The sequence below is a fragment of the Acomys minous genome (assembly GCF_964271855.1).
Source record: "Acomys minous genome assembly, chromosome: 12".
Taxonomy (NCBI): Eukaryota; Metazoa; Chordata; class Mammalia; order Rodentia; family Muridae; genus Acomys; species Acomys minous.
The window spans coordinates 112,314,841-112,340,239 of record NC_140493.1 but is presented as its reverse complement, the minus strand read 5'-3'; the positions used below and the strand labels follow the sequence as shown (position 1 = coordinate 112,340,239).

The window sequence follows — 25,399 nt, the reverse complement described above, 5'->3', positions numbered from 1 at the left end:
GGGTGGGGAGGGCGAGCCGGAAGGGGCGGGGGGGCGGCGGCGGACAGGGCGCGCGCATGCGTCTCTGTGGCTGCCGGAGGAGGCGGAAGCGGAAGCCGGAAGCGCAGTCCAGGGAGCGATGGCAGCCGGCGGCGGACTGAGCCGCTCGGAGCGCAAGGCGGCTGAGCGGGTCCGGAGGCTGCGGGAGGAGCAGCAGCGGGAGCGCCTCCGCCAGGTAGGCCGCCGCCGCCGCGCCCGCGCCCGTGCCCGCGCGCGCAGCCGCTCACCTCGCCCGTCCGCAGGTGTCGCGCATCCTGAGGAAGGCGGCTGCAGAGCGCAGCGCGGAGGAGGGCCGGCTGCTGGCCGAGAGCGAGGATCTGGTGACCGAGCTGCAGGGTCGGAGCCGGCGGCGAGAGGGCCTCAAGCGGCGCCAGGAGGAGGCGAGTCGCGGGCGGCGGGCGCTGGGTTGTAGGCTGTGGGCGGCGGGCGGCGGCCCGTGTGACCAGCTCTGGCTCCCGTCAGGTGTGCGATGACCCAGAGGAGCTGCGGAGGAAGGTCCGGGAGCTGGCCGGCGCTGTCCGGAATGCCAAACACCTGGTGGTCTACACGGGCGCCGGGATCAGCACGGTAGGTGAGGGCCTGCGGGCAGGTTCAGGCTTGGGGCTCCCCCTTATGGGAAACAGACTGCAGAGCTGGGGTTCAAACACCTTTGAAGCAACTTCAAGACGTCCTTTCCCAGAGACCCGAAGCCACTCTAGATTTAACTAAGACCTGGCTCTGAGAACTCTCCTGGGCCGAGGGAGGTGTGACTGATGTATTTGTTAAGATCGTGGGCGAGTGTGGAGTATTTGGTATGTACAGGCCCAGTCAAGGCGAGCATCAGATGGTTTCTGTTCTCAAGAAGCCCCCCCTCAGGTGGGAAAGTGGACCTGAGTTTGCGCTCTGAATCCATGTGAAAAAGCTAAGCAGCGGCACAGGCCTGTAATGCCAGACCTGGGAAGACAAGCCAAGAAAACCTGCTGGCTAGCCAGCCTAACCAGATCCATGAGCTCGGAGAGAGACCTTGTCATGGAAACAAGATTGTGTGTGTGTGTGTGTGTGTGTGTGTGTGTGTGTGAGTGTGAGAGAGAGAGAGAGAGAGAGAGAGAGAGAGAGAGAGAGAGAGAGAGATGGCACAGTGAATAAATAGGCTCTTGCTACCAAGCCGGGTGGCTTGAGTTTGGTCGTCTGAAGAGAAGTGGCAGTTGTCACCTGACTTTCACTTGTGCATCATGGCACCTGCATGATCTTTCAACAAAAAAAAATTTTTTTAAAGGAGCTTGATTCGGTCACATACACAGACACATGTGCTCGTACAGATGTATACACAGAAAGAAGACCTTTGTCACCAGGGTAGCAGCCACCTGTGTAGTGCAAAACTGACCGCAGGGTAGTGGCCTAAGCGTGCACCGTTGAGGGCCTCTTCTTTAGTGTGCTGGGATTACTGGTCTGAGCTTAAGCAGCAGTGGATACAGGGCTTCCCCAGCCAGGTCCAAGGACTCTTGGATCCTAGATGTTTTCTCTTTCTCGTGGAAAATTACCTAACATTTATCTCATGTGTAGAGGTTTTTATATGTATGTTAATTGGGAGTAAAAACTATTCCGAGCCGCAGGGTGTAAGTATGTGGACAGAGGTGCTTCCTCCTAAGGGCTTCCTGCTTGCTGAGTGTGATCTGGACACGGATGAGCCCAGCCACTTTCCCCTTGCTGTTCTGAGACCAATGTGGGCACAGCTGCTCACTGCTGGAAGGGAACCTGAAGTAGGGCAGGGTTCTGTGGAGTCTGGAAGTGTGAACTGCCCCAGACAGGACAGGAAAGTCAATTGGAGAGAGGGAAAGAGCCATACTGGGGTACAGTCCACTTGGGGATCAGACAGGTCAGCAGTGGATGGGACAGACGCTAGTCTATAGGCAAACCCAGGATGTGACATGGCCCGTGTGGGGTCCTGCAGTACCTACGGCATCTTTTTGTCCAAATGTGCAGGCAGCGTCTATCCCAGATTATCGGGGCCCTAATGGAGTATGGACATTGCTTCAGAAAGGAAGAAGTGTGAGGTGAGCACTCACAGCCTTCTCACGTGGTTGAGCAGGGGCTGCAGCTGCCTGACACGCTCCTTCAGCGCTTTGCTCTTGTATCCTGCAGTGCTGCTGACCTGAGTGAGGCGGAGCCTACTCTCACCCACATGAGCATCACCCGTCTGCATGAGCAAAAGCTGGTAAGAAAGCCAGTGGCAGTGCACCACTGCAATCCCAGCACTCGGGAGCGCCGAGGCCAGCCTGGTCTACAAAGCGAGTCCAGGACAGCCAAGGCTACACAGAGAGACCCTGTCTCAGAAAAACAGAAACAGAGACAAAACAAAACAAAGCTGGAAAGGGCCCAGCGCTGCACCTCAGTGCCCAGGTGGGAAGCCTAGTCTGGTCAGCCGTGTGACAGACAGTCCCCAGGAGCTCAGGCTCCTGTTTGATCCCTGCGCTGCTTTCTGTCCAAGAAGAAAGTAGCCTGCCCTGAGCTTTCAGTACGCAGCTGCCCATTCGCTTTCTTTCGAGTCAGGGTCTTTAGACAACATCCCGGCTACAGGGCCTGTTGTTGAAAACTCCAGAGACCTGCTGAGCTAGTAGGGGAGGCATCTGCCTGGGGTCTCGGGGCCCCCCGAGAGGTGGCGGGTACTCCTGCCTGCCCTGCTTTCCCAGTGGCCCAGGCTGCCACTCAGCTGGCTGGCTCCTGGCTCCTGGCTGCTCCACTGTGTCCGTGTTGAGGAGAACATGGCTCCTTCCTACCACAGGCCCTCCTTTGTTGTGGGAACCTTGGCCCCCGGCCCGACTCAGCTCAGAATGGTTTCGCTGCTGCGGGGCCTCCCCTACCCCCGCTACCCGCCGCCATCTTGCGTTCTCCAGGTGCAGCATGTGGTGTCTCAGAACTGCGACGGGCTCCACCTGCGCAGCGGGCTGCCGCGAAGTGCCATCTCAGAGCTCCACGGCAACATGTATATTGAAGTGAGCAGTACCAGGGGGACACAGGGCCTGGGTGACAGGCAGGTCCCACTCACTGTGCCCTCTCCTCCTCAGGTCTGCACCTCCTGCGTCCCTAACAGAGAGTATGTGCGAGTGTTTGACGTGACAGAGCGTACTGCCCTTCACCGACACCAGACAGGCCGGACCTGCCATAAGTGTGGGACTCAGCTTCGGGATACCATTGTGCACTTTGGGGAGAGGGGGACACTAGGGCAGCCTCTGAACTGGGAGGCAGCGACTGAGGCCGCTAGCAAAGCAGACACAATCCTGTGTTTAGGGTCCAGCTTGAAGGTGCGTGCCAACAATACCGTGGACTCACTGGGGACTAAGCACGCCACTGGCCTGCCCAGAGCTCTCAGCAGACACTAGAATCATCATCCGTGTTTGTGTGTCTGTCCGCCCCTGCAGGTACTTAAGAAGTACCCCCGTCTCTGGTGCATGGCGAAGCCTCCGAGCCGTCGGCCCAAACTCTACATTGTGAACTTGCAGGTAACACGGGGCGCATGACCACAATGTACCACATCCATGCATCTGAAAGTCTTGCACAGGTCCCAGGGTGTTACTGCCCAGGGCTGACCCTCGTCTGCCTTTCTCGTCTTCAGTGGACCCCGAAGGATGACTGGGCTGCCCTGAAGCTTCATGGGAAATGCGACGATGTGATGCAGCTCCTCATGGGCGAGCTGGGGCTGGAGATCCCCGCCTACAGCCGGTGAGTGGTACAGCATGACCTACGTCTGCCCTTCCGTGTGACGGGCTGTGTCTGTCTTCTGTGAGCCTCCAGAGGGACTGGCCGAGGTGAGGCTCTGCCACAAGTGCACACTCTTCCACCCTGACTGGTGTGCCCAGAATCTCTGTGGGGGGGGGTCTGCTAGTGTGCTGTACAGGATGCTTTTCCCCCACAGGTCTTTTGCAGCCTGGGTGGGCAGCCATGAGGGTGAGGACTGTGCAGCTCTGGTCAAACGGAATCTGTGTCCTTGGTTTTGGGATATTTGGGAAAAGCTTAATCAAATTGCCTTGATACAGAATTTGTGATAATTTAGACTTGGCGTGTGTATTGAGTGAAAAGTTTACACTTTCTTTCTCTGTGAATTTTCAGGGTCTTATAGGGGAAATCAATAACTTCTTTTAATCAAAGGGTTCAAGAGATTAAGGATCCCTTCACCTCTGGGCCTGGCAATTCTTGTATGTTATGTTTGTGGTGTTCTGTGACGTGGCCTATCCTGTGCTGTACTGTTTTTGTTATTGGTGGTTTGTTTTTTGTGTTTTTAACATTAACTTAGCTCATTTTTTAAAATCAGTGCTTATTTGTATCTTACGTTTATAATATGTGGTTCTACATCTCAATCAGACACATGATTTCTTCATGGTCTAGTCTACACCACGCCTCCCTAGTCAACTGGTCTTCCCCCCCATTCCTGTCATGCACTCTGGGAAGGGGAAAGGGTCTGGTCCACCTGCCCCAATCCATACAAGTGAACGGTGGGGCCCAGAGTTGCTAGCGGCTTATCCTTGGAGGTAGAGCCGTCCTGTGCCCCTTCGGATGGCATAGCCGGGCCCACTGTGATGGCTGAGACTCGAGGGAGGCGGCAGAGAGAGCTGGTGCTGGCTTTTGAGCTGCCACCCAAGAAGACTGCCCCCTGCAGCTCTCCTGAAGCTGCTGCTCGCCAAAGCCCAACCACAGGAAGGCGTAGAGGGAAGGGTGGCGTGACAGGTGGCCTCAGACAGCTTTCCTGGGCCTGGGAGGGCTGTGACTGAGAGGTGTTCAGAACCGCCTGACGGTGCTTTTCTTTCTGTTAGGTGGCAAGACCCCATCTTCTCCTTGGCCACTCCGCTCCGTGCTGATGAAGAAGACAGCCACAGTAGGAAACCGCTGTGCAGAAGCAGAGAAGAGGCCCCGCCTGGGGACCCCAGTACCCCACTTACCTCGGCTCCCCCCATCCTAGGAGGCTGGTTTGGCAGGGGCTGTGCCAAGCGTGCAAAAAGGAAGAAAACAACATAGCTTGTTGTTGACCAAGAAGAGTTGGCACTTTGCGGACGGCTTTGACTCTTGTCGAGGGGCCTGCGTCACCGGGAAGGCTAGAGTGCCCCCACCGGATCCAGTGGGAGACATTTCACGGTGGCAGTTCTTTTAGCCATTTGTCCTTGTGGGAAGCTTCTCTTGCACTGCTGTGATTGCCCCGTTATAGGCTTGACCTTCAAGGACACCTCCCTCCTGTTCACCCCTGAACACAGGTGGCAGCAGGGCCTTTGTGAGAACAGAGCCCCGGTCATCCCGGCCTGGCCAGCAGAGGAGCCCACCACTGCCTTACCTCACTCTCCAGGCTAGTCTCAGGGCCTCCCTATTTCTACGACTTTATAGAAACCTTTTTCTGTGTTGGGTATGCGGCACAGGGGCAGATCTAAGCCCCGGGTCTGAGCAAGTCTTATTAAACTCATCTCTAACGCCCTGGTGTCCCAGTGACTGCTGTGTGTACCAGGAGCATCTGAAAATGTCTGAGGGCCGACATCGCGGCGATCTGAGAAACCCGGTCCCCAGGAAGGGGCCCACAGCCCGCACCAGCCTGCTCTTGTCTGTCTGGTCCGGGAAAAGCCTGCGGGCCTCGGGCAGGACCCGGCGGGGGGCGCGCCCAGCCCCGGGGGGTTAGTGCCGGCGACGTACACCATTGGCCGCGGCAGTCGGGCGGAGGGGGCGGGGCCCGGTTGGGGGCGGGGCCCGGAGCGGCGCTCCTGATTGGCCGCGCCGAGCGGGTGAGCCCCGCGTGAGCACGCGCAAGCGTCGGGGGCGGGGCGGGGCGGGGCGGGGAGCGGAGCCCGTGAGTCGCGGGAGCCGCCGGGTCTTGCGGGTCCTGCGGTGCCATGATCAGGAACGGGCACGGCGCGGCCGGCGCTGCTGGGCGGAGGGCCCCGGCGGGCCAGCGCACCGTGCGGGTGTGGTGCGACGGCTGGTGAGTGGGGCGGCGGCGAGGGGCGGGCGGCCCCCGCGGGGTCGCGCACCGGCCGTTGGCGGAGGCTCCTGAGGCCGCACGAGGCAGCCTGGCCTCCGGTCACTTAGTGCGGCGCGCAGACCCGGGCGCACGACCCGAAACCCGGAAGTGCGGCGTCGGTCCGCCTGACAGGTGACTGGGCGAGCGGCCCGTGACGCTCGCTGCTCCAGCAAAGTCGCGGGGCTGTCAACAAGCAGACCATCCCCAGCCCGCCGTCGCTCCTATCCCTGGTGGCTGCGAAGGGATGCGCCATAGTCCCCAGGCCTCCCCAGGGGTTTGGAGCGGGGCAGGCTGGACTTGGTGATTTTTTTGTTTGTTTTTGGAGCCAGGCAAGTACCCCACCCCTGAATTCTCTTTTGCACCCGAGTCGCCAGCAATGGACTATGACCTTGGCCCTGCCACCACATTACTGGGCCCAGGTGCAGACTCTGACCTCTGATCTTGCCCTGCCTGCCTAGTGGGGCACAAGGGCTGGCCCAGAATTTACGCTGGTGCCTGAGCCGTTGTCACTGTCCCGCCTCCCACCCTGAGCACTGTGGTGGCTGCACAGGGCTGCTCAGGTCACCTGATGACACTCACTAGAGCTCTAGAGCTTGTGTAAAAGTCAGATGGTCCCAGTACTGGGTGCCCAGCATGTTGCTGGCTTCTGGGTGGCTTTGACCTTGACAGCGTCCTTGTGGCCAGACCTAGATTTGAGGATAAAAACTCCAGAGCCAGGTGACAGGCACTTGTTCTCTCAGAGAGCTAAGCCAGGCCATGGGGGGTGGGGGCGAGGCAGGGAAGCACATGACTGGGCTGTCCACTTGTCTCACGGTAGAACAGTTTCTGCTCCCAACTCAGGACTGTCTCCTTGTCTCAGTTTGAGTGTGGCTTGTTGGTCTAGGCACGTGAGTCTCGTTTAGGGTGCTGGAGGTCCCATGTGCAAATTTTGTGGCTGAGGGTGTAGCTCAGTTGGTAGAATGCTTGCTTGGCACTCAAGCGTGCAAGCATTCTACCGATTGTACATACAAGCACGTGCAAAGCCCTGTGTTTATTTCCTAGCACCAAATAGGTGGGTTTTGGTGGTCATCCCAGCAGGTGGAGTCAGGAGGGTCAAGGGTTCAGGGTCATTCTTGGCTTTGTAGTGAGTTTGAGGCCAGCCTGGGCTATATGAGACCTTATCTTCTGAGAAAAGAAAAAAGAACAGAAGCAGCAGCTTGAACCGCCTGTCCATAGATAAAGTGACACGCGCAAAGACAGTCCAGTGAACAACTGTCTTAAGCATCCTCCGGCCTTCTGGACCTCACCAGGCCTTGTCCCTGAATTTTCCACTCTTGCTGAGTCCTGCCCTAGGTCCAGTATCTGGGGTACGGACAACTGAGAACCAACTTGTCCTCTGCCCCTAACACCCAGGGATCTGGATTAGCAACCCTGAGAGGGCCCTGCACTCGGCCCCCCAGTTCCCTGCCGAGGTCAGGACAGGACCTGACTGCCTTGTCTGCCCTCTCACAGCTATGACATGGTGCACTATGGTCACTCCAACCAGCTGCGCCAGGCACGGGCCATGGGGGACTACCTCATCGTCGGTGTGCATACAGACGGTAAGGTGTGGGCCATGACGCCTGGGACTCATCCAGCTGACCACACCTGCCGGCACAGGGTGGACAGGTTGTCCCTGTGTCCTTCCTCAGAGAGCAGTGGTGAGGAGCCCAGCTCTAGGGAGCGGTGACAGCAGGACAGGCGTCTCGCTGTGTTACCCGCTCCCACCTGGCTCTTGAGTCATTTTCTTAGTCTCTGGCCGCCTCACAGGGGCCGCTGCGTGGCTAACACTGGGAGAGATGGCCCTGTGCTCGCGTGGTTGCCCCCTCAGCCTGGAGCTCGAGGCGCCTGAGGACTGGGCTTCGGAGCTGGGCGACACGCCTCTTGTTTGTCCTTTTATTTTTCTCTGTCCCTAGAGGAGATTGCCAAGCACAAGGGGCCCCCAGTGTTCACCCAGGAGGAAAGGTACAAGATGGTACAGGCCATCAAGTGGGTGGATGAGGTGGTGCCCGCTGCTCCCTACGTCACCACACTGGAGACACTGGACAAGTACAACTGTGACTTCTGTGTTCATGGCAGTGAGTGGGCAGGGCAGGGGAGGTGGGGGTGGGGCGGGGCAGCCAGACCTGATGGCAGCTTAGAAATAGAGGGGCTCCTCTCCTATGCAGATGAGAGAAAGCTCTGGGTCCGTCCCTCAGAGCAATGGCACAAATGAAAGGGTAGGCCGCGGGTGAAGGGTTCTGGTCCCCAGGCGGCTCTGAGTTAAGGGTTCTTGTTAATGAGCCTAGTGTGAAGGCACACAACTATCACCTAGTACTGAGGCAGGGGCATTAAAACTTCCAGGTTAGCCTAGGCGGTGGGGGTGGGCGAGCCTTTAATGCCAGCACTTGGGAGGCAGAGGCAGGCAGATCTCTGAGTTCCAGGTGAGCTTAGGCTACATAGCAAGACCCTGTCTCAAAACAAGAACATCAGAACCAAGTCCTTTTCTGTGTCGTGTCACCCTTAGATGATATCACGCTGACAGTAGATGGCCGAGATACCTACGAGGAAGTGAAGCAGGCTGGGCGGTACAGGTAGGTGTGCGGAGTGCCAGCAGTGGCCCCTTCCTAGCTCTCCTTCCTGCCTGATGCAGCCTTCAAGGCATTAGGGCCACAGTCAGGACTGGCGGTACAGGGTGGGGTGCTCGTGGACATGGACCCAGTGATCTTTCGGTGGCCAGGCCCAGCTGCTGGGCAGTGCTGCCAGGCAGAGCTTTGCAAGAACAGCAGCACTCTTGATGAGCTGTTAGTAGGGCGGCCACAGACTCAGTCACGTCGCTGGGGCCCCTGGAGAACTGGCTGTTTATTTTAATTAACTGTGGTTTAAAGAGCCAGCTGTGAGCAGTGGTTCCTCCAGGGCCCAGAGCAACCAGGAATCCCCCTGGCAGAGACTGTGCAGCAGGGTTAGGGCCTTTGTGAGAGAGAGGCCAGAGGGAGTGATGTCAGGACGGAGACCAGACTTGTGTGCGAAGTGTGGCCTGCCTACTCCTGATGTCACACTGTCCACTCGAGCGGCCCTCTGCTCTGTTACTGATGGAAGCCCATTGCTCCAGCCACAGTCTGGTTTTCTGGTGGGGGCGGGGGGCTGGTTAGGGAGGGTCTGCCCCTCAGGTGGGTTCTGCCCATAGCAGAGCCTCAGGAGTGTGTCCTGGATGACAAGCTCCACCTCACCTCTGTCCCAGAGAGTGCAAACGCACCCAGGGTGTGTCCACCACAGACCTCGTGGGCCGGATGCTGCTGGTGACGAAGGCCCACCACAGCAGCCAGGTGAGTCCAAAGGGACGGGGTCCGGGATCCGGTTCCTGAGTTAAGGGCAGGATGGGGGTGAGGGGGCGGTGCCTCCTCGTCATCCTTACCACCCTTGGGTTTATCCCGCTTCTCCCATCCCTTCAGCGGGCTCTGGGGCCACGATGTGCTGGTCCCAGGCTTGGCAGTGAGGAGGGAGAGGACCCTTAGTCTCTTGCCCTTGTACGCAGGAGATGTCCTCCGAGTACCGGGAATATGCTGACAGTTTTGGCAAGGTGAGTACAACCTGGCTTGCTGAGGAAATACGGCTGACACGTGACTAGCCTCCGCACAGACTCCCCACCCGCCCGCCTTAGGCTTCCCGTGGGGAAAGGTTGGCTCAGAGCTTCAGTGTCCGCCCTCCTCCCTCTCCTTCCCAGTGCTGACCAGGTACTGACCACCAGGCCTGGCCAGCTAGTGGATGCTGGGAGGGAGGACAGGCAAGAGGTGGCCAGTCCCAGCAGCCACTTGTTGGAGGAGGAGCAAGGACTGCCCACCTACAGGTGGCATCTAACCAAGTGGCCTGGCCCTCTCTCCCTTTGTAGCCCCCTCACCCGACACCTGCCGGGGACATACTTTCCTCAGAAGTCTCCTCCCAGGTGACCAGATGGTGGCCTCAGGGTGCCGGGTCCCCCAGAGGGCTGTGTCTGCTGGCCACTGGGCTCTGCGCCTGTTCCTGGTGGTGTGTTGCCAGGCAGAGCTGGTGTTGACTGCAGTATCTTCTGTGGCCACCGGGTGGAGCCACAGTCCTGCTAGCTACAGTGGTCCTGCTTGGCCTTAACCATGGTGTGTCCCTGCCCCTGCCCCAAGTGCCTGCCTGGACATAGCCCCCAGCTGTGCTGCTGGGTTATTTGCAGGCTGGGGTTGGGGGGTGTCTGTCCAGCCTGTAATGCTCTTTGCACATGCTCCCATCACCCACACCTGTGACAGGGGCACAGGGAGCCCTGGGCTCAGAAGAGTGACCCTGGGGAGGGTGCTGGGTAAGGGGCACATATAGAGGCTTTGCCACCGACTGCTTCCTTCTCTTGGCTAACAGTGCCCTGGCGGGCAGAACCCCTGGACAGGGGTGTCCCAGTTTCTGCAGACATCCCAGAAGATCATCCAGTTTGCTTCTGGGAAGGAACCGCAGCCTGGGGAGACAGTCATCTACGTGGCCGGTGCCTTTGACCTGTTCCGTATCCTCCTAGAGCCTCTGCCGCCCACACTCATGCCACTGAGTGGAACCCACGGATCCCGCGGCTCCAGGGCTGAGCTGGGCTGTAGTGGAGAATGGCAAGGACACAGGCTGTGGCGACAAAGGCCTTCTGTAGTAGCCTACCACTGCTGCCCTGTTGTTGTTGTTGTTGTTGTTGTTTCGGTTTGTTTGTTTGTTTCTCCTTTCCTGGGGATGGGGATGGAGCCCAGGGCTCTGTGTGTCTGAGGCAGGTGATCTACTGCTGACCTACGACCCCAGGTCTTGCTGAATGTTTCTGTGTGGTCCAGGCTGACCTGGAGCTTGCAGTGCTCCCGCCTCCCGTGCTGGGCGTACAAGAAAGTCATACACTGCTAGTTATTGCTTCTTAATCCAGATACAGACATCGGGCACGTGGACTTCCTCCAGGAGGTGCACAAGCTAGCCAGAAGGCCCTACGTCATCGCCGGCCTACACTTTGACCAGGTCTCTGCCTTCCTACTTGCTTGCTTCTTGGCACCCTGTAGCTGATGGGCCATGGGCTCCCTCCTGGGGCCTTGCTGGGGTCAGTGTTGGGCACAGGTGGCCTCTGAAGGAGTGAGGCTCTGGGTGTCTAGTGAAGGCAGGCTTGCTTTTCTTCTGGAGTCCAGGGCAACCCTGCCCCGGTGTTCCTGTGAGGGGCCACTTTTCCCAGCTTCTGCCCTTGAAGGCCAGCTGGGAGGGAAGGCACCATTCCTTTGAGGTCCTCCGGCTGAGCCAAACTCCCTGGTCGTAGGAAGTGAACCGATATAAGGGCAAGAACTACCCCATCATGAACCTACACGAGCGGACTCTGAGCGTGCTGGCCTGCCGCGTGAGTGGGCCGCCAGCAGCGCAAGGGAGGGTACGGGCGGAGGGTGGCTGGGCCCTGTTGGCACAGTGTCTAAGGGACCCCTGCCCGCCCCTGCTGGCTCCCCTGGCCTCCTCTGCCAGGCACGAGGACTGAGCGAGGTGCTTCGCTGGCTGTGTCTCTGCAGTATGTTTCAGAAGTGGTGATCGGGGCACCATATTCGGTCACGGCAGAGCTCCTGGCTCACTTCAAGGTGAGGCTTCTCTGGCTGAGCGGGACATGGCGCAGGGTTTCTAGAGGGTTTGCCTGCGTCTGCCAGAGCCAGGTTTCTTAGGTCTGGCCTAGCCCTAAGTGGTGGTCAGTGGTGGCACAGTGCCTCTGAGGAGGTCTCCTGACCCTGCTTCCTCCCCAGGTGGACCTCGTGTGTCATGGGAAGACAGAAATTGTACCTGACAGAGATGGCTCTGACCCCTACCAGGTGGGTTGCACCGTCCTGGACTCTGGGAAGTAGGCACAACCATCCTTGCTGGTATTGGTCTCCCATGGGTGGGGGTGGAGGCACCTGAAGGTCTCTTTGTAGTCAGGAGGGCTCTCACCTTCCTCTTCTCCTCCCATTGAGGCCTCCAGGAGCCCAAGAGAAGAGGCATCTTCCGTCAGATTGACAGCGGCAGTGACCTCACTACAGACCTGATTGTGCAGAGGATCATCAAGAACAGGTGTGTTCCCCTCCCGCTCGGGCTGGGTTGGCACCAGGCAACTCCTAGTATCGGACAGACGCAGCTGACCCCTGTCCGGCCCCAGGCTGGAGTACGAAGCCCGGAATCAGAAGAAAGAGGCCAAGGAGTTGGCGTTCCTGGAGGCCATGAGGCAGCAGGACGCACAGCCCGCGGGGGACTCTGCCTAGCTTCTGACCTGGAAGATGCCACTGATGCCCGTGTCCTGTGCCCGCCTCTCCTCCCCGCCCTGCTCTGCTTCTGTGTCTTGGTATCAGCTCACACAATTCCAAAGGAAGCTGGCCTTGCTGGAGGGTGCCGTGCTGGCTGCCCGTGAGGTGCCTGTCCTGCAGCAGCCTCTCAGCGCTTTCAGCGGAGCCGCTCAGAGAGTGGCAGCACGGTGAGGCCGCCCGGTGAGCGGGATAAGCAGAGGGCGCCTGTGACTGGAGGAGTGTGTATCCTTGGTCCACACCTTCCAACTGCCACTGCCCAGGCTTGGCTAGGGCCACCCTCCTGCTGACTGGAAGCTGCGTATCTGCCCACCCAGCTTTGGTGAGAGGTACAGAGGGATAACTGTGGGGACCTGTTATCCTGGGTCACCCTGCAAGTGGGCACCCTCTCCCTTGGGGCACGTTCTAGCACCCCATTCCTGACTCTGAGAAGATGCACTTGCCCTGACAGCCGGGCCAGCATGGCTGGCCTCCACACAGACTTTCTGGGCCTCATTTTGTACCTCAGTGGCCAATGTAAACCTCTGTGGCTCATCTGAATAAAGCCGAGTGGGAAGTGCTGTGGGTCCGAGCCCTGGGAAGAAGCAGGAGCCTGTCCACACCCTCCTGCCGCAGGAACTCTTAGAAAATGGAGGAGCCAGCCCAGGAAGCCGGGCGGCTGTCCCATAGGCCTTGGGATCTAGATGCTGGTACCCTAACCGCTCTACTTGGATCCAGCCGTTGCTGAGGCTCCTAGAGCTGCCTCCTGGTGGTGAGGCCTGCCTCCCTCAAATGGGTTCTGATGGTACTTGCCCATCCCTTGTGAGTGTTTCTGACCTAGAGTCAAGGTAGGAGGAGGGCGACACATACCTCCCGTCTGGGGAACACTTGGCCTGCCTTCCTTAACCTCAACCCTGCTGCCTACTAGGAAGGGGCAGTGCCCACACTAGGGTCCCAGGGCTGTGAAATAGCCTAAGTAGTCTCTGGTCTCTGGATGAAGCCACCCCGGTGTGCTGCTGCCTACACCCAGGGGCTGGTGCCCAGAGCAATACCCCTCAGGCAGGCATGCTCAGGTGCCACCCATGGCCTCTGCCTGAGGCGTGGCTACTGAGAGCCCCGCAGAGAGAAAGATGCCCCGAACAGGCGCTCAGGGCCTCAGATCGGATCAAGTACTGAAGTTGGCACTGCCTTACACCCGGGTTTGCCTTGAGCTAGAACTCATCAGCTGCCCAGCAGAGCCCAGATCCTGTGAGGGGTGGGCCAGGCAGGCCGCTGGGCCCTCTGGTCTGTGGGAGGAAGCCAGGCCAGCCTTAGACCCAACCCTGTGGGTGGGCCTAAGTGCTCCTGAGCAGTTGCACCCTTGCTCTGGGTCTGCATACCGCATGTGTTGTCCTCTTTAATTTATTGAACACACAGTAGCTTAGTTCTTCAGGGTCTTTAAGGAGTGGAAGACACAAGGTTGGGGGACTAGGAATCCCAGAAGCAAGAGTCACCTGGGACGAGGCAGGACGCAGCGCAGGGCTTCCTGATAGAACCTGTGAACTTGGGATGATGTGCGTGGCTCTGGAAGCCAGGATGGTAGGGCCTGAGCATGGCCTGCTACGAACTATCTGTGCCCAGTGCCTACTGCGCACGCAGGGAGTCACCAGGGCGGGGCAGGACACAGGACTCTCCTGGATGAGGGGGAAGACGCAGCCTGGCTATAGATGGAGTGCACTTAGGAAATCAGTCACATCAGGGCTCTGTTGAGCCACTCAGGAGCACAGCAGCCTTTAGGAGAAACTGTTTTGCTTCTTTATTAATTTAGCCATTTGCTATGGAGTGTGAGGATATTTAGGGGCCACAGGAGCCAACCCACACAGGGCCTGCACTACTTCATGCAAGACTGGGTAGGGGGGTGGGGTGGGGCGGGGTCACCCGCCACAGCGGCGAGGTTTGCGTTGGGGTTCAGGACTCAGGCACTTTGGCATTCAGCCTCCTGCAGCGACAAGAAGACATCCGCCTTACACTGGAAAGTCCCTCGGCTGTTGAGTTGCCGCTGGCAGCTCTGCAGGTTCGGGGTCACGTCTTTGATACACAGGGCCTGGGTAGGCGGTTGAGGCTGAGGGCCCGTCCTGCCCCACCAGCTCCCGCCACCCACCGCCTCATGCACTCACAAGGCTCCGGAGGCTGGAGCGCATCTCCAAGCCGCGCAGGGGTCCTGTTCCGCCGGGCAGTGCTGGGGCTTCGGAGCGTCGCGTGGACGGGAGCCTGTGGAAACTCGACAGTAGCCCCGCAGCGCGGCCCACCGAGTAGTGGTGGGGTCCCGCCGCGGGCTTGTACCACGCAAGGGCCAGCGGCAGCAGGAGCAGCGCCAGGGCGGCGGCCGCCAGCGTCCGACACTGGGCCATGGGGCTGCGGGGTATGGGGGTGCGCGCCTGAGGTCTGCGAGCCCGGCTGGGCTTTATACGTGCGGTGGGGGCGAGTGCCAAGCTTCAAGGAGGAGTGGCAAAGCAGCACAGGCTGCGCTTGAAGATCAGTGGGATCTTAGTGTCTGTCACAGACGGGCGGGCGGAGGGCTAATTGCTCTTGACCTCTTACGTCCAAGACTTAGTGACCGGAGGTGTCGGCGTCCAAGGATGGGATGTGGAACTGTCCTAGTTAGGGTTACTATCGCTGTGATCAAACACCAAGATCATAAACAACTTGGGGAGGACAGGGTTTTTTTTTTTTTAACTAAGTTTATGTACTGTTAAAAAGTCAGGACAGGAACTCAAAACACGGAACCTGGATATAGGAGCTGAGTGAGGCCATGAAGAGTGCTTGCTGCTTACTGGCTTGCTGGGCCCGCTTAGAGAACCCAGGACCGCCATCCCACCGATGGCACCACCCACAATGCACTGGGCCCTCCCTGCTCAGTCACAAACTGATGGATTTTTCTGGGTTGGAGAGATGGCTCAGCAGTTATAAGAGCACTGGCTGCTCTTTCAGAGAACCCAGGTTGTCAAGGAGGAGCACTGTAAGAGAACTTTTTATTTGCCTGGTGTACCGCCTTCTTCTGCTAACCTAGGCCTAGAATGTTTTCAGCCTTACTGCAGAATAAGTTCACCCTTTCTAGCACTTTCTGAACTCTGGCTGGTTCAACTCAGCTGTTCTGACTCAAACTTCTCTCCAAGCCAACTGATTCCACATGGCTTCTCTCTTGGCCTCTGAATCCCACAAACTCAACTCCATTGCACTGCCTCCCAACTCACTGCCTCAATTCCAACTCCAACCTGGCTACTTCCTTCCACCCACCAGCCCTCCCTTCACGGCTGGGGATTAAAGGTGTGAGCTAAGGGTGTGTCCACCTTCCAGCTAGCGAAACCATGTCACTGGATTAAAATCCCTCTACAGAGTACCTCCAGGGTTACCATAAAGAATGGGCAGCAATGGGCTGGAGATGGCTCGGCAGTTAAAGGCACTGGCTGCTCTTCTAGAGGACGTGGGTTCAATTCCCAGCACCCACATGACAGCTCACAACTGTCTGTAACTCCAGTTCCATGGGGCTCTGACACCCTCACACCTATGCCCACCAAAAAAAAAAAAAAAAAAAAAAAAAAAAAAAGTGGGCAGCACGTCTCCTAGATGTAGAGGATGCGGGTGGCTGCAGCCTGCCCCCTGGTCCACTCCACAGGCTGTAGAGCACTCACAGAGTGCAAAAGTGCTCCCTGGGGACGGTCACTGGGTCTGTGTGAGTAAGGTAAACTGACCATGATCCTGGGAGCCAGCCTAAGTCGGTTCCCACCAGGAGCTTCTTCACACCCCAGGGCTGGGCTGTATGCTGATACCCCCAGCTGTGGGGAACGAAGGGAGTCTATCCACAGGGCTGCCCTTCCCTGGACACCAGAGGGCCCACATCCTCCTCCACACTAGCTGGCCCTGAGGGGGTGGCAAGGGACTGTCAGCAGCATGACCGACACCTGCTGAGCTATCTCTTCCTCTGACCAGAGCAGCTGCCAATTTTGCTCTGCAAGGGCTGGGATGGGTAGAGTTGCTGGGACTTGAACCAGGTTAGGGCAGCTGATGGTTATGTGGCTCCGCCAGTCTCCTTGACACAAACAGCCTACGGACTTTGCCTGGCCCTGCCCCCATCCCTCCTCCTCCTCCTTCTGAGTGTGACTCGAGTCATGATGAGAGATTTGGCAGTTATTTCATCAAGATGTTTATTCATGAGGGTTCTCACACCAAAGCACGCTGAGGCTTCATCAATACGTCAAGAGGACAGACAGCAAGAGGCCTCCAGCAAGGTGCAGAACTTTAATGAGTTTTACTTATTGAATAAAAATGTCAATGATGTGATGGAAAAAACAGGAAAACAAGTGAAGCTCCAGTCCTTGTTTCAACCTTGTCTCAGGCAAACAGAAGCATCCTTATCCGCAGCTCAAGGTCCCTGGGTACCACTGGGCGAAGGGGGCCGGGCAGAGCACAGGCTTCACTCTTTGAACTTCCACTCCTGGCGGCACATGGGGCAGTGCTGCTGCACCTGCTGTGCGTTCAGCCACTTGAGGATGCAGTGCATGTGGAAGCAGTGTGAGCATTGGCCCCACACCAGGGGGCAGTCGTCGCCAGGCACCTTACCTGCAGGAGCAGGGAGTGGGTGTCAGACAGGCACCTCTGGGTAGCAGCAACAGCTCTAGCCCACAGGAGAGCCTTGTATACCTCCCACATCAGAGACCAGAAGTAGGAGTGTGACCAGTCATTCCCAGGTAAGGCCTCCTCGGGGGGGAGAGGCAAGGTCCAGCCTCTCTCACACCTTCTATGGAAAGCTGACCTGTAATACCCAGAAGGCAAAAGGCAAGGTGGAGGGGCTGGAGAGATGGCTCAGAGGTTAGGAGCACTGACTGCTCTTCCAGAGGTCATGAGTTCAATTCCCAGCAACCACATGGTGGCTCACAACCATCTATAGTGTTATCTGGTGCCCTCTTCTGGCCTGCAGACAGAGCACTGTACACATAATAAATAAATCTTAAAAAAAAAAAAAGGCAAGGTGGAGGTGCCAGAGTCAAAACCTAAGCAGGGAACCCGTTTTCACTAAAGGCACCCTGAAACTCAGAAAGCTCCTTCCCAGAACACCAGACAGTACTGCAGTACAAGGGCTGTGTGGACACTACAGATGAGACTTTCTGTTTTTCGAGACAGGGTCTCTCTGTGTAGCCCTGGCTGTCCTAGACTCACTTTATAGACCACGCTGGCCTCGAACTCAGAGTTCCGCCTGCCTCTGCCTCCCGAGTGCTGGGATTAAGGGCGTACATCACCACACCCGGCTAGTGGTGCACACCTTTGATTAATTGCACAGAGAAACCCTGTCTCGAAAAACCAAACGAAAAAAAAAATTAATAAGTGTGCACCACCACACCTGGCTGATAATTTTAAAAATAAAAATAAAAAAACTAACAAGGGACCAGTGAATGTAGCTCAACTGACAGAACAGTTTAGATCCGCAAAGCCCTGCCTTGCATAACTGGCTGATCCCAGCACCTGCATGGGAGGTGGGAGCAGGAGGGCAGGAGTTCAAGGCCACACTCAGCCACATAAGGACTTTTATTTATTTATTTTTGTTTTTCTTTTTGGTTTTTTAAGACAGGGTTTCTCTGTAGCCTTGGTTGGTCTAGATTCTCTTTGTAGACCAGGCTGGCCTCTGCCTCCCAAGTGCTGGGATTAAAGGTGTGAGCTACCTTTTTTTAACATAAGGATTTTGATGCCAACCTACGACATGAGAGACATGAGACCCTGTTCAAAAACTAACAAACAAGTATCCCAGACTTCCATAGCCTAGAAAATCCTTCTAAAGAAAGTAGTGTCCAGGACACCTTTAGTCCTGCCCCACATCAGTGTCAGCCGGGACCAAGAAACCTCCCTGCACCCAATCCATCTGGGGCACCAGCCCTGTCGAGCCTCACCCCCCCCCCTTTGCTTTTCCAGACAGTGTTTCTTTGTGTAGCCCAGGCTGTCCTAGAACTCATTCTGTAGATCCGCTTGCCTGTCTCCCAGTGCTGGGATTAAAGGTGTGTGCCACCAATGCTGATGCCTAACTTCAACAGAACTCTGCTAGAAATCACCTTCTCTAAGTTAGAGGTGGACCCGGCCAGCGCACCAACAGGGATGGCTGCGCTGGCCCACTGTGTGTAGTCACACAGAGGAAAGTGGGGCCTGCAGGTAGCACCCGGGGCGTCTGATGAGCTGGTGCACTGCGGGTGATTCATGCCCTGATGAAATTATTGTTTTAATTAAAAACACCTCTTGACAAGATTGTTCTACCCTAAAGCACTCTGGGACCTGGAGCAGATTTATTACAGCCTTAGTAACTTAATTTTCACACAGATTTAATCTGGGAGAAACCTTGTGCTACAGAATCTATCTAGAAAACACCCTGGACCTGTCAAACACTCTGTACATTAAAACCGCCTTCCTTGAGCCAGGCGGTGGTGAAAGGCTTGGCCACCACCACCACAGCTTTCTTTCTTTTTTGAAGACTTATTGATTTAATGTATATGAATGCTTTAGCTGCATGTACACCTGCACGCGAGAAGAGGGCACTATAGATGTCTGTGAGCCACCATGTGGTTGCTGGGAATTGAACTCACTCTTAAGCAGTGAGCCATCTCTCCTGCCCTCCCTGGCTTTCTTTGTGGCTCTTTTAAATAAAGACTCTTTCCAGGTTTAGCAAGATTCCAAACTTCAGCCAATCCAGGTCCTTGTACTAACAGCAGCCACTCCTAGCATGGAATGCTGGGGCAGATGAACCAACAGCAAAACAAATGAACATTTTCACATTTACAGACTTTAGAGAGGAGGCACCTTGGCTGATCCCCACTATGGGAGCAGCCCCTAAGACTGTCATGTAAAAGGACCATGGTCACCACGGAGACCAGACACGACAGGAATCCAGATCCACCCACCTCTTCAGCACTGATACTAAAGGCCTGTGCCACCAGACCCGCCCTTCAAACTGATCTTTAAAATGCATAGCTGAGCTGGGGGTGGAGGCAGAGGCAGGAGGATCACTGTGAGTTCAAGGCTAGCCTTGTCTACAAAGTGAGCCCAGGACAGCCAAGGCTAACCCAGAGAAACCCTGTCTCAGAAAACTACAAAAGAACAGGTGGGCTAGCCTGTAGCTCCAAGTCCAGGTGTTCTAGAGGCTCAGGCAGGAGAAGCAAAGCCCAAGACAACCCTGGTCAATTCAGTAAGACCTCTCTCAAAATCAAATGTAAAAAAGGGCTGCGCGGGCACGGCTCAGTGGTAGACAGCTTGACAGCACCGAAAGGCCATGTTCAATCTCCACTACCATTAAATAAGAAACTGACTGACTCACTGATTAAAAGAGCATTCCTCCCCTACAAATCTTCACATTCATGAGTTCGTTTTATTTTGTTTTCAAGACAGGATTTCTCTGTGCAGCCCTGGCTGTCCAGGATTGGGTTTTTTGTTTGTTTTGTTTTGTTTTTTCCTTCCAAGACAGGGTTTCTCTGTGTGGCCTTGGCTGTCCTGGGATCACTTTGTAGACAAGGCTGGCCTCGAACTCACAGCGATCCACCTGCTTCTGCCTCCTGAGTGCTGAGATTAAAGGCGTGCACCACCACGCCCGGCCCTGGACTTGCTTTGTAGACCAGGCTGGCTCCAACTCAGAGATCCACCTGCCTCTGCCTCCCACAGGTCTGCGTCACCGCGACCGGCTTCATGCGAGTTTGTAAAAGGAACTTTTATTTGCCTGTTTCAATTGCTGTCTCAGAGGCTCACCGTAGGCTCAGTTTCCTTCACAATTACATGTTGTTATGAACTTACAAAGTGAACGCACCTCCCTTACAGCCCGACTGCCCTAAACAGGAGGGAAAGGAGACTAAGGAAGACAAGAGTGAAACCTTCTGGGCGTCAGTTCCTGGGAACGGAGTCCCCTGGCGTAGTGAGCAGGATTTCAGCAGACCAGCAACTCCACCAAGGCTGCGGCTGGAACCTGGAGCAACCAGAGCCCGAAGCCTTGAAGCCTTCCCTGCAGTGGTTCGTCTCAAAGCGGAGCGAGGAACAGCCAAACACCAGCAAGACCCAAAAGAGCCCACTCTGCTGTCTGGGGCTCATGTATCTATCTCCCGTCAGAGTCTGTACTAGGATGTTTTCAGCTGGCAAAAACCAAGCCCCCACCCACTCCCCAAGTGGTTCATCGTCTAGTGGATAAACCTGCTCTCTCAAGTCTGCTCCCCATCCCACACTTGGGAACAAAACAAAAATATGTTTATCTCCATTACAGCTTACTGCCTCTGTCTGCTAACCAAGGCCTAGTTCTGGAAGCTTCTAGCCTCTGTATGACCTAACCTAGGCCTAGAATGTTTTCAGCCTGAGACTTACTGCTGAATAAGCTCACCCACCCTTTCTTGTTCTTTCTGAGCTCTGGGCTGGCTGTTCAACTCAGCTGTTCTGGCTCAAACTCCTCTCCCAGCTGACTACTGCTGGGTTCGAAGTGGAAGCCGAGAAAACCCACTTCAGACGCAGAAGCTTAAAATGAAAACTTTGTATTCTGAGCTCAGGGAGACCAGTTTGGAATCTGAACTGCACCCTTGAGGGGAAGTTGTATTGCATATTTAAAGGGTGAAAACCACAGTGAGCTCATCTCGTGAGTGGGATAGGAAACAGGGCGGCCGGCGGGCTCCCGTTATTTTGCTAACAAGCAGTTCTAGCTGACCCTGAGCGAGCCTGGCAGTGTCCTGGCTGACCCCGAGCGAGCCTGGCAGTTCCCTGGCTGACCCCGAGCGAGCCTGGCAGTTCCCTGGCTGACCCCGAGCGAGCCTGGCAGTTCCCTGGCTGACCCCGAGCGAGCCTGGCAGTGTCCTGGCTGACCCTGAGCGAGCCTGGCAGTGTCCTGGCTGACCCTGAGCGAGCCTGGCAGTGTCCTGGCTGACCCTGAGCGAGCCTGGCAGTGTCCTGGCTGACCCTGAGCGAGCCTGGCAGTGTCCTGGCTGACCCTGAGTGCCTGGTAGGGTTCAGGTACACCCAGAGTGGAACCAGGTGTACAGATGGCCACGTATGGATTACACCACCACTGAAAATACACAAAGAGGGTGCAAACAGTGTAGCTTAGAGGGTCGCTCTGGCAGGGAAAGTTCCCAGGGCTGGTGGTGTTTGGGATGGAGTTAGGCTGTTCCTAACAAAATGGAGTCTGACAGCTTTAACATGATCTCTTCAATTCAATCTGACGTCTCTCTCGGCCTCTGACTGAATCGCTCCAACAATCGTTTCCAATCTCCTGGCTTGGTCCACCTTCCCCTATGTCTGGCTTGCTCTCTCATTCAACCTCTCTGTAAAATTATCCAAGTAAAATCGCTTCCCCTCTCTGAATTGCCCCTTAAGTTGCTTCCCTTTCCTCTCTCGTCCAATGAGAGTTGGGTGTATTCTATTCTGTCAAACCTTTCTCTGATTCATCACTTTTTCTGCTACCCGATTAAATATAATTTTCTTTCTTTCTTTTGTTTTTCAAGACAGGGTTTCCCTGTGTAGCCTTGGCTGTCCTGGACTTGCTTTGTAGACCAGGCTGGCCTCAAACTTACAATGATCTGCCTGCCTCTGCCTCCCAAGTGCTGGGATTAAAGGTGTGTGCCACCACACCCGGCACTTAAACATCATTTTCAAACATGGGTGTTTCCTTCTACAAATCAATTTTACCTTCACTGTTTAGGATTAAAAGTATGTACCACACACCTGGACTTTTTTTTTTCCTGAAACATTTCTTTACCTGAAACTTGCTCAATACCAGGCTGGCCTTGAACTCAGATCTACTTGCCTCTCTCCTGGATTAAAGGCTGTGTTTGTATTCCAGCAGGATCACGCAGACCTAAAAGGTCTCTGGATGTGATCTCTTGCTAGAGCAGGCATGGTCTAAATTAAAATTCCTCTACAGGAGTTTCTTCTAATTTTTCCTTAATAAATCTAGACCTGGGGCTAGACAGATCGCTCAAAGTTTAAGAGTGCCGCCTGCTCTTCCAAAGGTCCTAAGTTCAATTCCCAGCAACCACATGATGGCGCACAACCATCTATAATGTGATCTGATGCCCTCTTCTGGTGTGCAGGTGAACATGCTGGCAGAGCACTGTATACATAATAAATAAATACATCTTAAAAAAAAAATCTACACCTGTGCTGGGCAGTGATGACGAATGCCTCTGATGTCAGCACTGGGGAAGTAGAGGCAGGCAGATCTAGTGAATTCTAAGCCAGCCTGCCACGGTCTACAGAGGAGTCCAGAACAGCCAGGGCTACAAAACAAGAAGAAAATCTACATTTGTTCTGCTCAGAACAATAAATAAAAACTAGACCTGTGAGTTTAGTTACGAATCACAAGTGATACAGATAAAACCTAAACTAGAAAGATCAACAGCTTCCATGCCTTTAATCCCAGCACTCAGGAGGCAGAGGCGGGCGGGTGACTGTGAGCAAGGCCAGCCTGGTCTACAAAGCTATTCCAGGACAGCCAGGGATACACAGAGAAACCCTGTCTCAAAACAAACAACGTTACCTGTTGGCTGATATAATTTATTTTCACCTGGGCGTGGTGGTGCACGCCTTTAATCCCAGCATTCGGGAGGCAGAGGCAGGAGGATCACTGTTGGTTGAGGCCGGCCTGGTCTACAAAGGGAGCCTAGGAGAGCCAAGGTTAACACAGAGAGACCCTGTCTCAAACCATTACAAAAAAAAAAAAAAAAAAAAAAAAAAGGGAGAATGGAAGGACCCTGAGGGTTCAGGAGCCCCACAAAAGGACAACCAAGGCTGGCGCGTCTGGACTCAAAGGGGCCTGCACAAACTGCTGCACCAACCAAGGACAATGCACGCAGTAAACCTAGACCCCCTGTTCAGATTTAGTCAAAGGACAGCTTATTCTCCATGGTTGGGGGGTGGCGGTGCGGGGCCGGCCTCTGACATGAACTCTAGTGCCCCTAATTTGATCACTTCCCCTTGGTCCAGAGGCCCGGCAGCCCACAGAGGAAGGGAAAGCAGGCTGTCCAGAAGAGAACTGATAGGCTGTGGTCATATGGTGGGGGAGAAGGTCCCCTTCTGTCAGAGGTGTAGGGGAGGGGAATAGGGAGGAAGAGGGGGAGGGTGGAAAAGGGAAGATACAAGCAGGGGGATAACATTCAAGATGTAAGCTGAATAAAAAAATAAAATATAATAATAAAACCAATAAAATTCAAATGTCTTGAAAACAAAAGTAGAGTAATAATAGGCTGTTTAGATCAAAGAGGTGAAAGACCAAGAATACTGTGCCAGGCGGTGGTGGCGCACGCCTGTAATCCCAGCACCCGGGAGGCAGAGGCAGACGATCACTGTGAGTTCAAGGCCAGCCTGGTCTACAAAGTGAGTTCAGGACAGCCCAGGCTACACAGAGAAACCTTGTCTCGAAAAACAAACAAACAAACAAACAAAAACTGAGGTGTTGAGTTTGGCTCAAACCCCAATAATTACAGGACAGAGCTTGGGACAAAGATGCTATAATAGAAAGACAGGGCTAGGGTGATCTTAGAACTTATAAGCATGTATTTAAGTTTTCCAATACTTAAGCACAAAAGCCCAGCAAACATGACAATATGGCAGTCACTGTCTGAACTTCAATGAGCTGCTGGGCGTGGACACCACCATTTGTTCTGCTTTATTTTGAGAAATTTTCACTATGTAGCTTACGCAGACTTCAAACTCCAGACCCTCCTGCATCTGTCCCAAGTGCTGCTGGGGCTCTGTGGTCTGCCCCACTGTGCTCTGGCAAAAAGCAGAGGTGGTTTTGGTTGGTTTATTTTTCTGTTTTGCAACAGAATCTCACTGCGTAGCCCTGCCTGGCCTCATCTCAGAGACCCACCTGTCTCTGCCTCCTAAATGCTGGTATTACAAGATGTTTGCCACCATGCTCATTAAGGGTCTTTATACACAAGCCGCCCTGAAGTATTCTGCTACTTTTCTGTCAACTTCCCCTCAGGAAATGGAAACTAAAACAAGGCTGGGCCGGGAGCTGTGGCACACGCCTGAAATCCCAGCACTCGGGAGGCAGAGGCAGGAGGATCACTGTGAGTTCGAGGCCAGCCTGGTCTACAAAGTGAGTCCAGGACAGCCAAGATAACATAGCGAACCTGTCTCGAAAAAAAACCAAAAAAACCCAAACAACAACAAGCAAACAAACAGAAGGCTGGAGGGACAGGCCAGCGTTCTGAGAGCACAGAGGGAGACACTTACAGTCTGGACAGCAGCCATTAAACGCCATCCTGCAGATGCCACAGTTCTCATCGTTGGCTACCCAGAGCCAAGTGGCCACTCCATTCCAACACTTAATTTTCACCTTCATGGCAGCGGAGTCGGTGACCTGAGGGAAGAGGATCATCTGGCTAAAGTTAGTATGTACTACTACAGCACTCCAACGTCAAGGTCGAGAGCTGCAACAGGTGCGAAGCGCGTCAAGGCAGCCACATAAGGGAGCGATATTCTCGCCAAGAACCAAATATGCCAAAATTTCTAGCTCCCAGACCGCCCTCCCCGGCCCCCAAAGCCACGATTTGTCTTCTAAGACAGAGCCTGTTGGAAGCACGGCACGTTTCCGAGTTGGTTTCTAAGGTCCGCACCCCTGTGCCAGGGTGTGGCGGGCACACGCCTTTAATCCCAGCACTCCGGACGCAGCAGCAGGGAGATCTCACGGAGTTCGAGGCCCTCAAACACAAAACAAATAAATACAAGAAAATGTATGCATCCCTAAAGAGGGAATCTTGGTTTCCATTAAGGACAGCGCGACTGTCGCCTGGCTTGCTGAGTTAGCGCACGCCCCAGCTCGTTTTAGTTAGGAGACCCGAGCCTTCCAGCAGACGCAGCCAAAACCGGACCCTCCGCCGGGATCCCACCCAAGGGGCGGGCTCCGCGCTCGCTCGCAGGCGGACGAAGCGGCGTCGCCGAGGGTCTCCCGCGGGCCCCGCCCCCTCCACGCCCTCGCACCTTCTCCGCCTAATCACGAGGAGCCCCGCCCTTCCGTTGCTTCCGCGCGCGGGAAGGTATAAAAACGACCGTGCCGCGTCTGATGGTTCCTCCGGGGAAGCGCCGGCCGCCGCGGGAGGGGGCGGGGCGACGACACTGCGCACGCGCGCGC

At 55.5% G+C, this 25,399-nt stretch overlaps 4 protein-coding genes and 2 long non-coding RNA genes across 12 annotated transcripts in view; 2 read left to right on the top strand and 4 right to left on the bottom strand.

Moving 5' to 3' along the window:
* LOC311609793 overlaps positions 1-25,399 on the bottom strand; it is a 119,014-nt gene that overhangs the window by 6,533 nt on the left and 87,082 nt on the right. The window lies entirely within an intron of this gene.
* Positions 69-5,475, top strand: SIRT7 (sirtuin 7). 3 transcript variants are annotated; one of them, XR_014783498.1, is made up of 11 exons: positions 69-214; positions 282-419; positions 502-606; positions 2,002-2,072; positions 2,161-2,233; positions 2,913-3,011; positions 3,084-3,320; positions 3,438-3,518; positions 3,632-3,738; positions 4,126-4,211; positions 4,827-4,950. XR_014783498.1 is itself a non-coding variant. In XM_084803136.1 (10 exons), the coding sequence occupies exons 1-10, from the start codon at positions 119-121 to the stop codon at positions 5,026-5,028; spliced, it is 1,209 nt and encodes a 402-aa protein (XP_084659262.1). In that variant the 5' UTR covers positions 69-118; the 3' UTR covers positions 5,029-5,475. The 3 variants fall into 3 exon arrangements, 2 of the variants coding, with proteins under 2 accessions (XP_084659262.1, XP_084659261.1); XM_084803136.1 differs by lacking the exon at positions 4,126-4,211 and having other exon boundaries at positions 4,827-5,475; XM_084803135.1 differs by lacking the exon at positions 4,126-4,211 and having other exon boundaries at positions 2,913-3,320; positions 4,827-5,475.
* PCYT2 (phosphate cytidylyltransferase 2, ethanolamine) lies at positions 5,822-12,857 on the top strand. 3 transcript variants are annotated; one of them, XM_084750821.1, is made up of 14 exons: positions 5,822-5,974; positions 7,505-7,593; positions 7,948-8,109; positions 8,538-8,604; positions 9,252-9,336; positions 9,546-9,590; positions 9,900-9,953; positions 10,391-10,529; positions 10,929-11,011; positions 11,301-11,378; positions 11,542-11,607; positions 11,767-11,832; positions 11,982-12,070; positions 12,156-12,857. In XM_084750821.1, the coding sequence occupies exons 1-14, from the start codon at positions 5,886-5,888 to the stop codon at positions 12,256-12,258; spliced, it is 1,215 nt and encodes a 404-aa protein (XP_084606947.1). In that variant the 5' UTR covers positions 5,822-5,885; the 3' UTR covers positions 12,259-12,857. The 3 variants fall into 3 exon arrangements, with proteins under 3 accessions (XP_084606947.1, XP_084606949.1, XP_084606948.1); XM_084750823.1 differs by having other exon boundaries at positions 11,974-12,070; XM_084750822.1 differs by lacking the exon at positions 9,900-9,953.
* On the bottom strand, positions 12,991-16,299 carry NPB (neuropeptide B). Its single transcript, XM_084750825.1, has 2 exons — positions 14,433-16,299; positions 12,991-14,359 (listed from the first exon to the last, which is right to left on the bottom strand). Exons 1-2 carry the CDS (start codon positions 14,664-14,666, stop codon positions 14,231-14,233), a joined length of 363 nt encoding a protein of 120 aa, XP_084606951.1. The 5' UTR covers positions 14,667-16,299; the 3' UTR covers positions 12,991-14,230.
* ANAPC11 (anaphase promoting complex subunit 11) lies at positions 16,444-25,383 on the bottom strand. Of its 3 annotated transcripts, XM_084750828.1 has the most exons (4): positions 25,249-25,377; positions 24,914-24,969; positions 24,502-24,628; positions 16,444-16,875 (listed from the first exon to the last, which is right to left on the bottom strand). In XM_084750828.1, exons 3-4 carry the CDS (start codon positions 24,608-24,610, stop codon positions 16,730-16,732), a joined length of 255 nt encoding a protein of 84 aa, XP_084606954.1. In that variant the 5' UTR covers positions 24,611-24,628; positions 24,914-24,969; positions 25,249-25,377; the 3' UTR covers positions 16,444-16,729. The 3 variants fall into 3 exon arrangements, with proteins under 3 accessions (XP_084606954.1, XP_084606952.1, XP_084606953.1); XM_084750826.1 differs by lacking the exon at positions 24,914-24,969 and having other exon boundaries at positions 25,249-25,383; XM_084750827.1 differs by lacking the exon at positions 25,249-25,377 and having other exon boundaries at positions 24,914-25,238.
* On the bottom strand, positions 17,824-24,495 carry LOC311579877. The gene is made up of 2 exons (XR_014773277.1): positions 22,599-24,495; positions 17,824-19,301 (listed from the first exon to the last, which is right to left on the bottom strand). It is a non-coding gene; the product is annotated as an uncharacterized lncRNA (long non-coding RNA).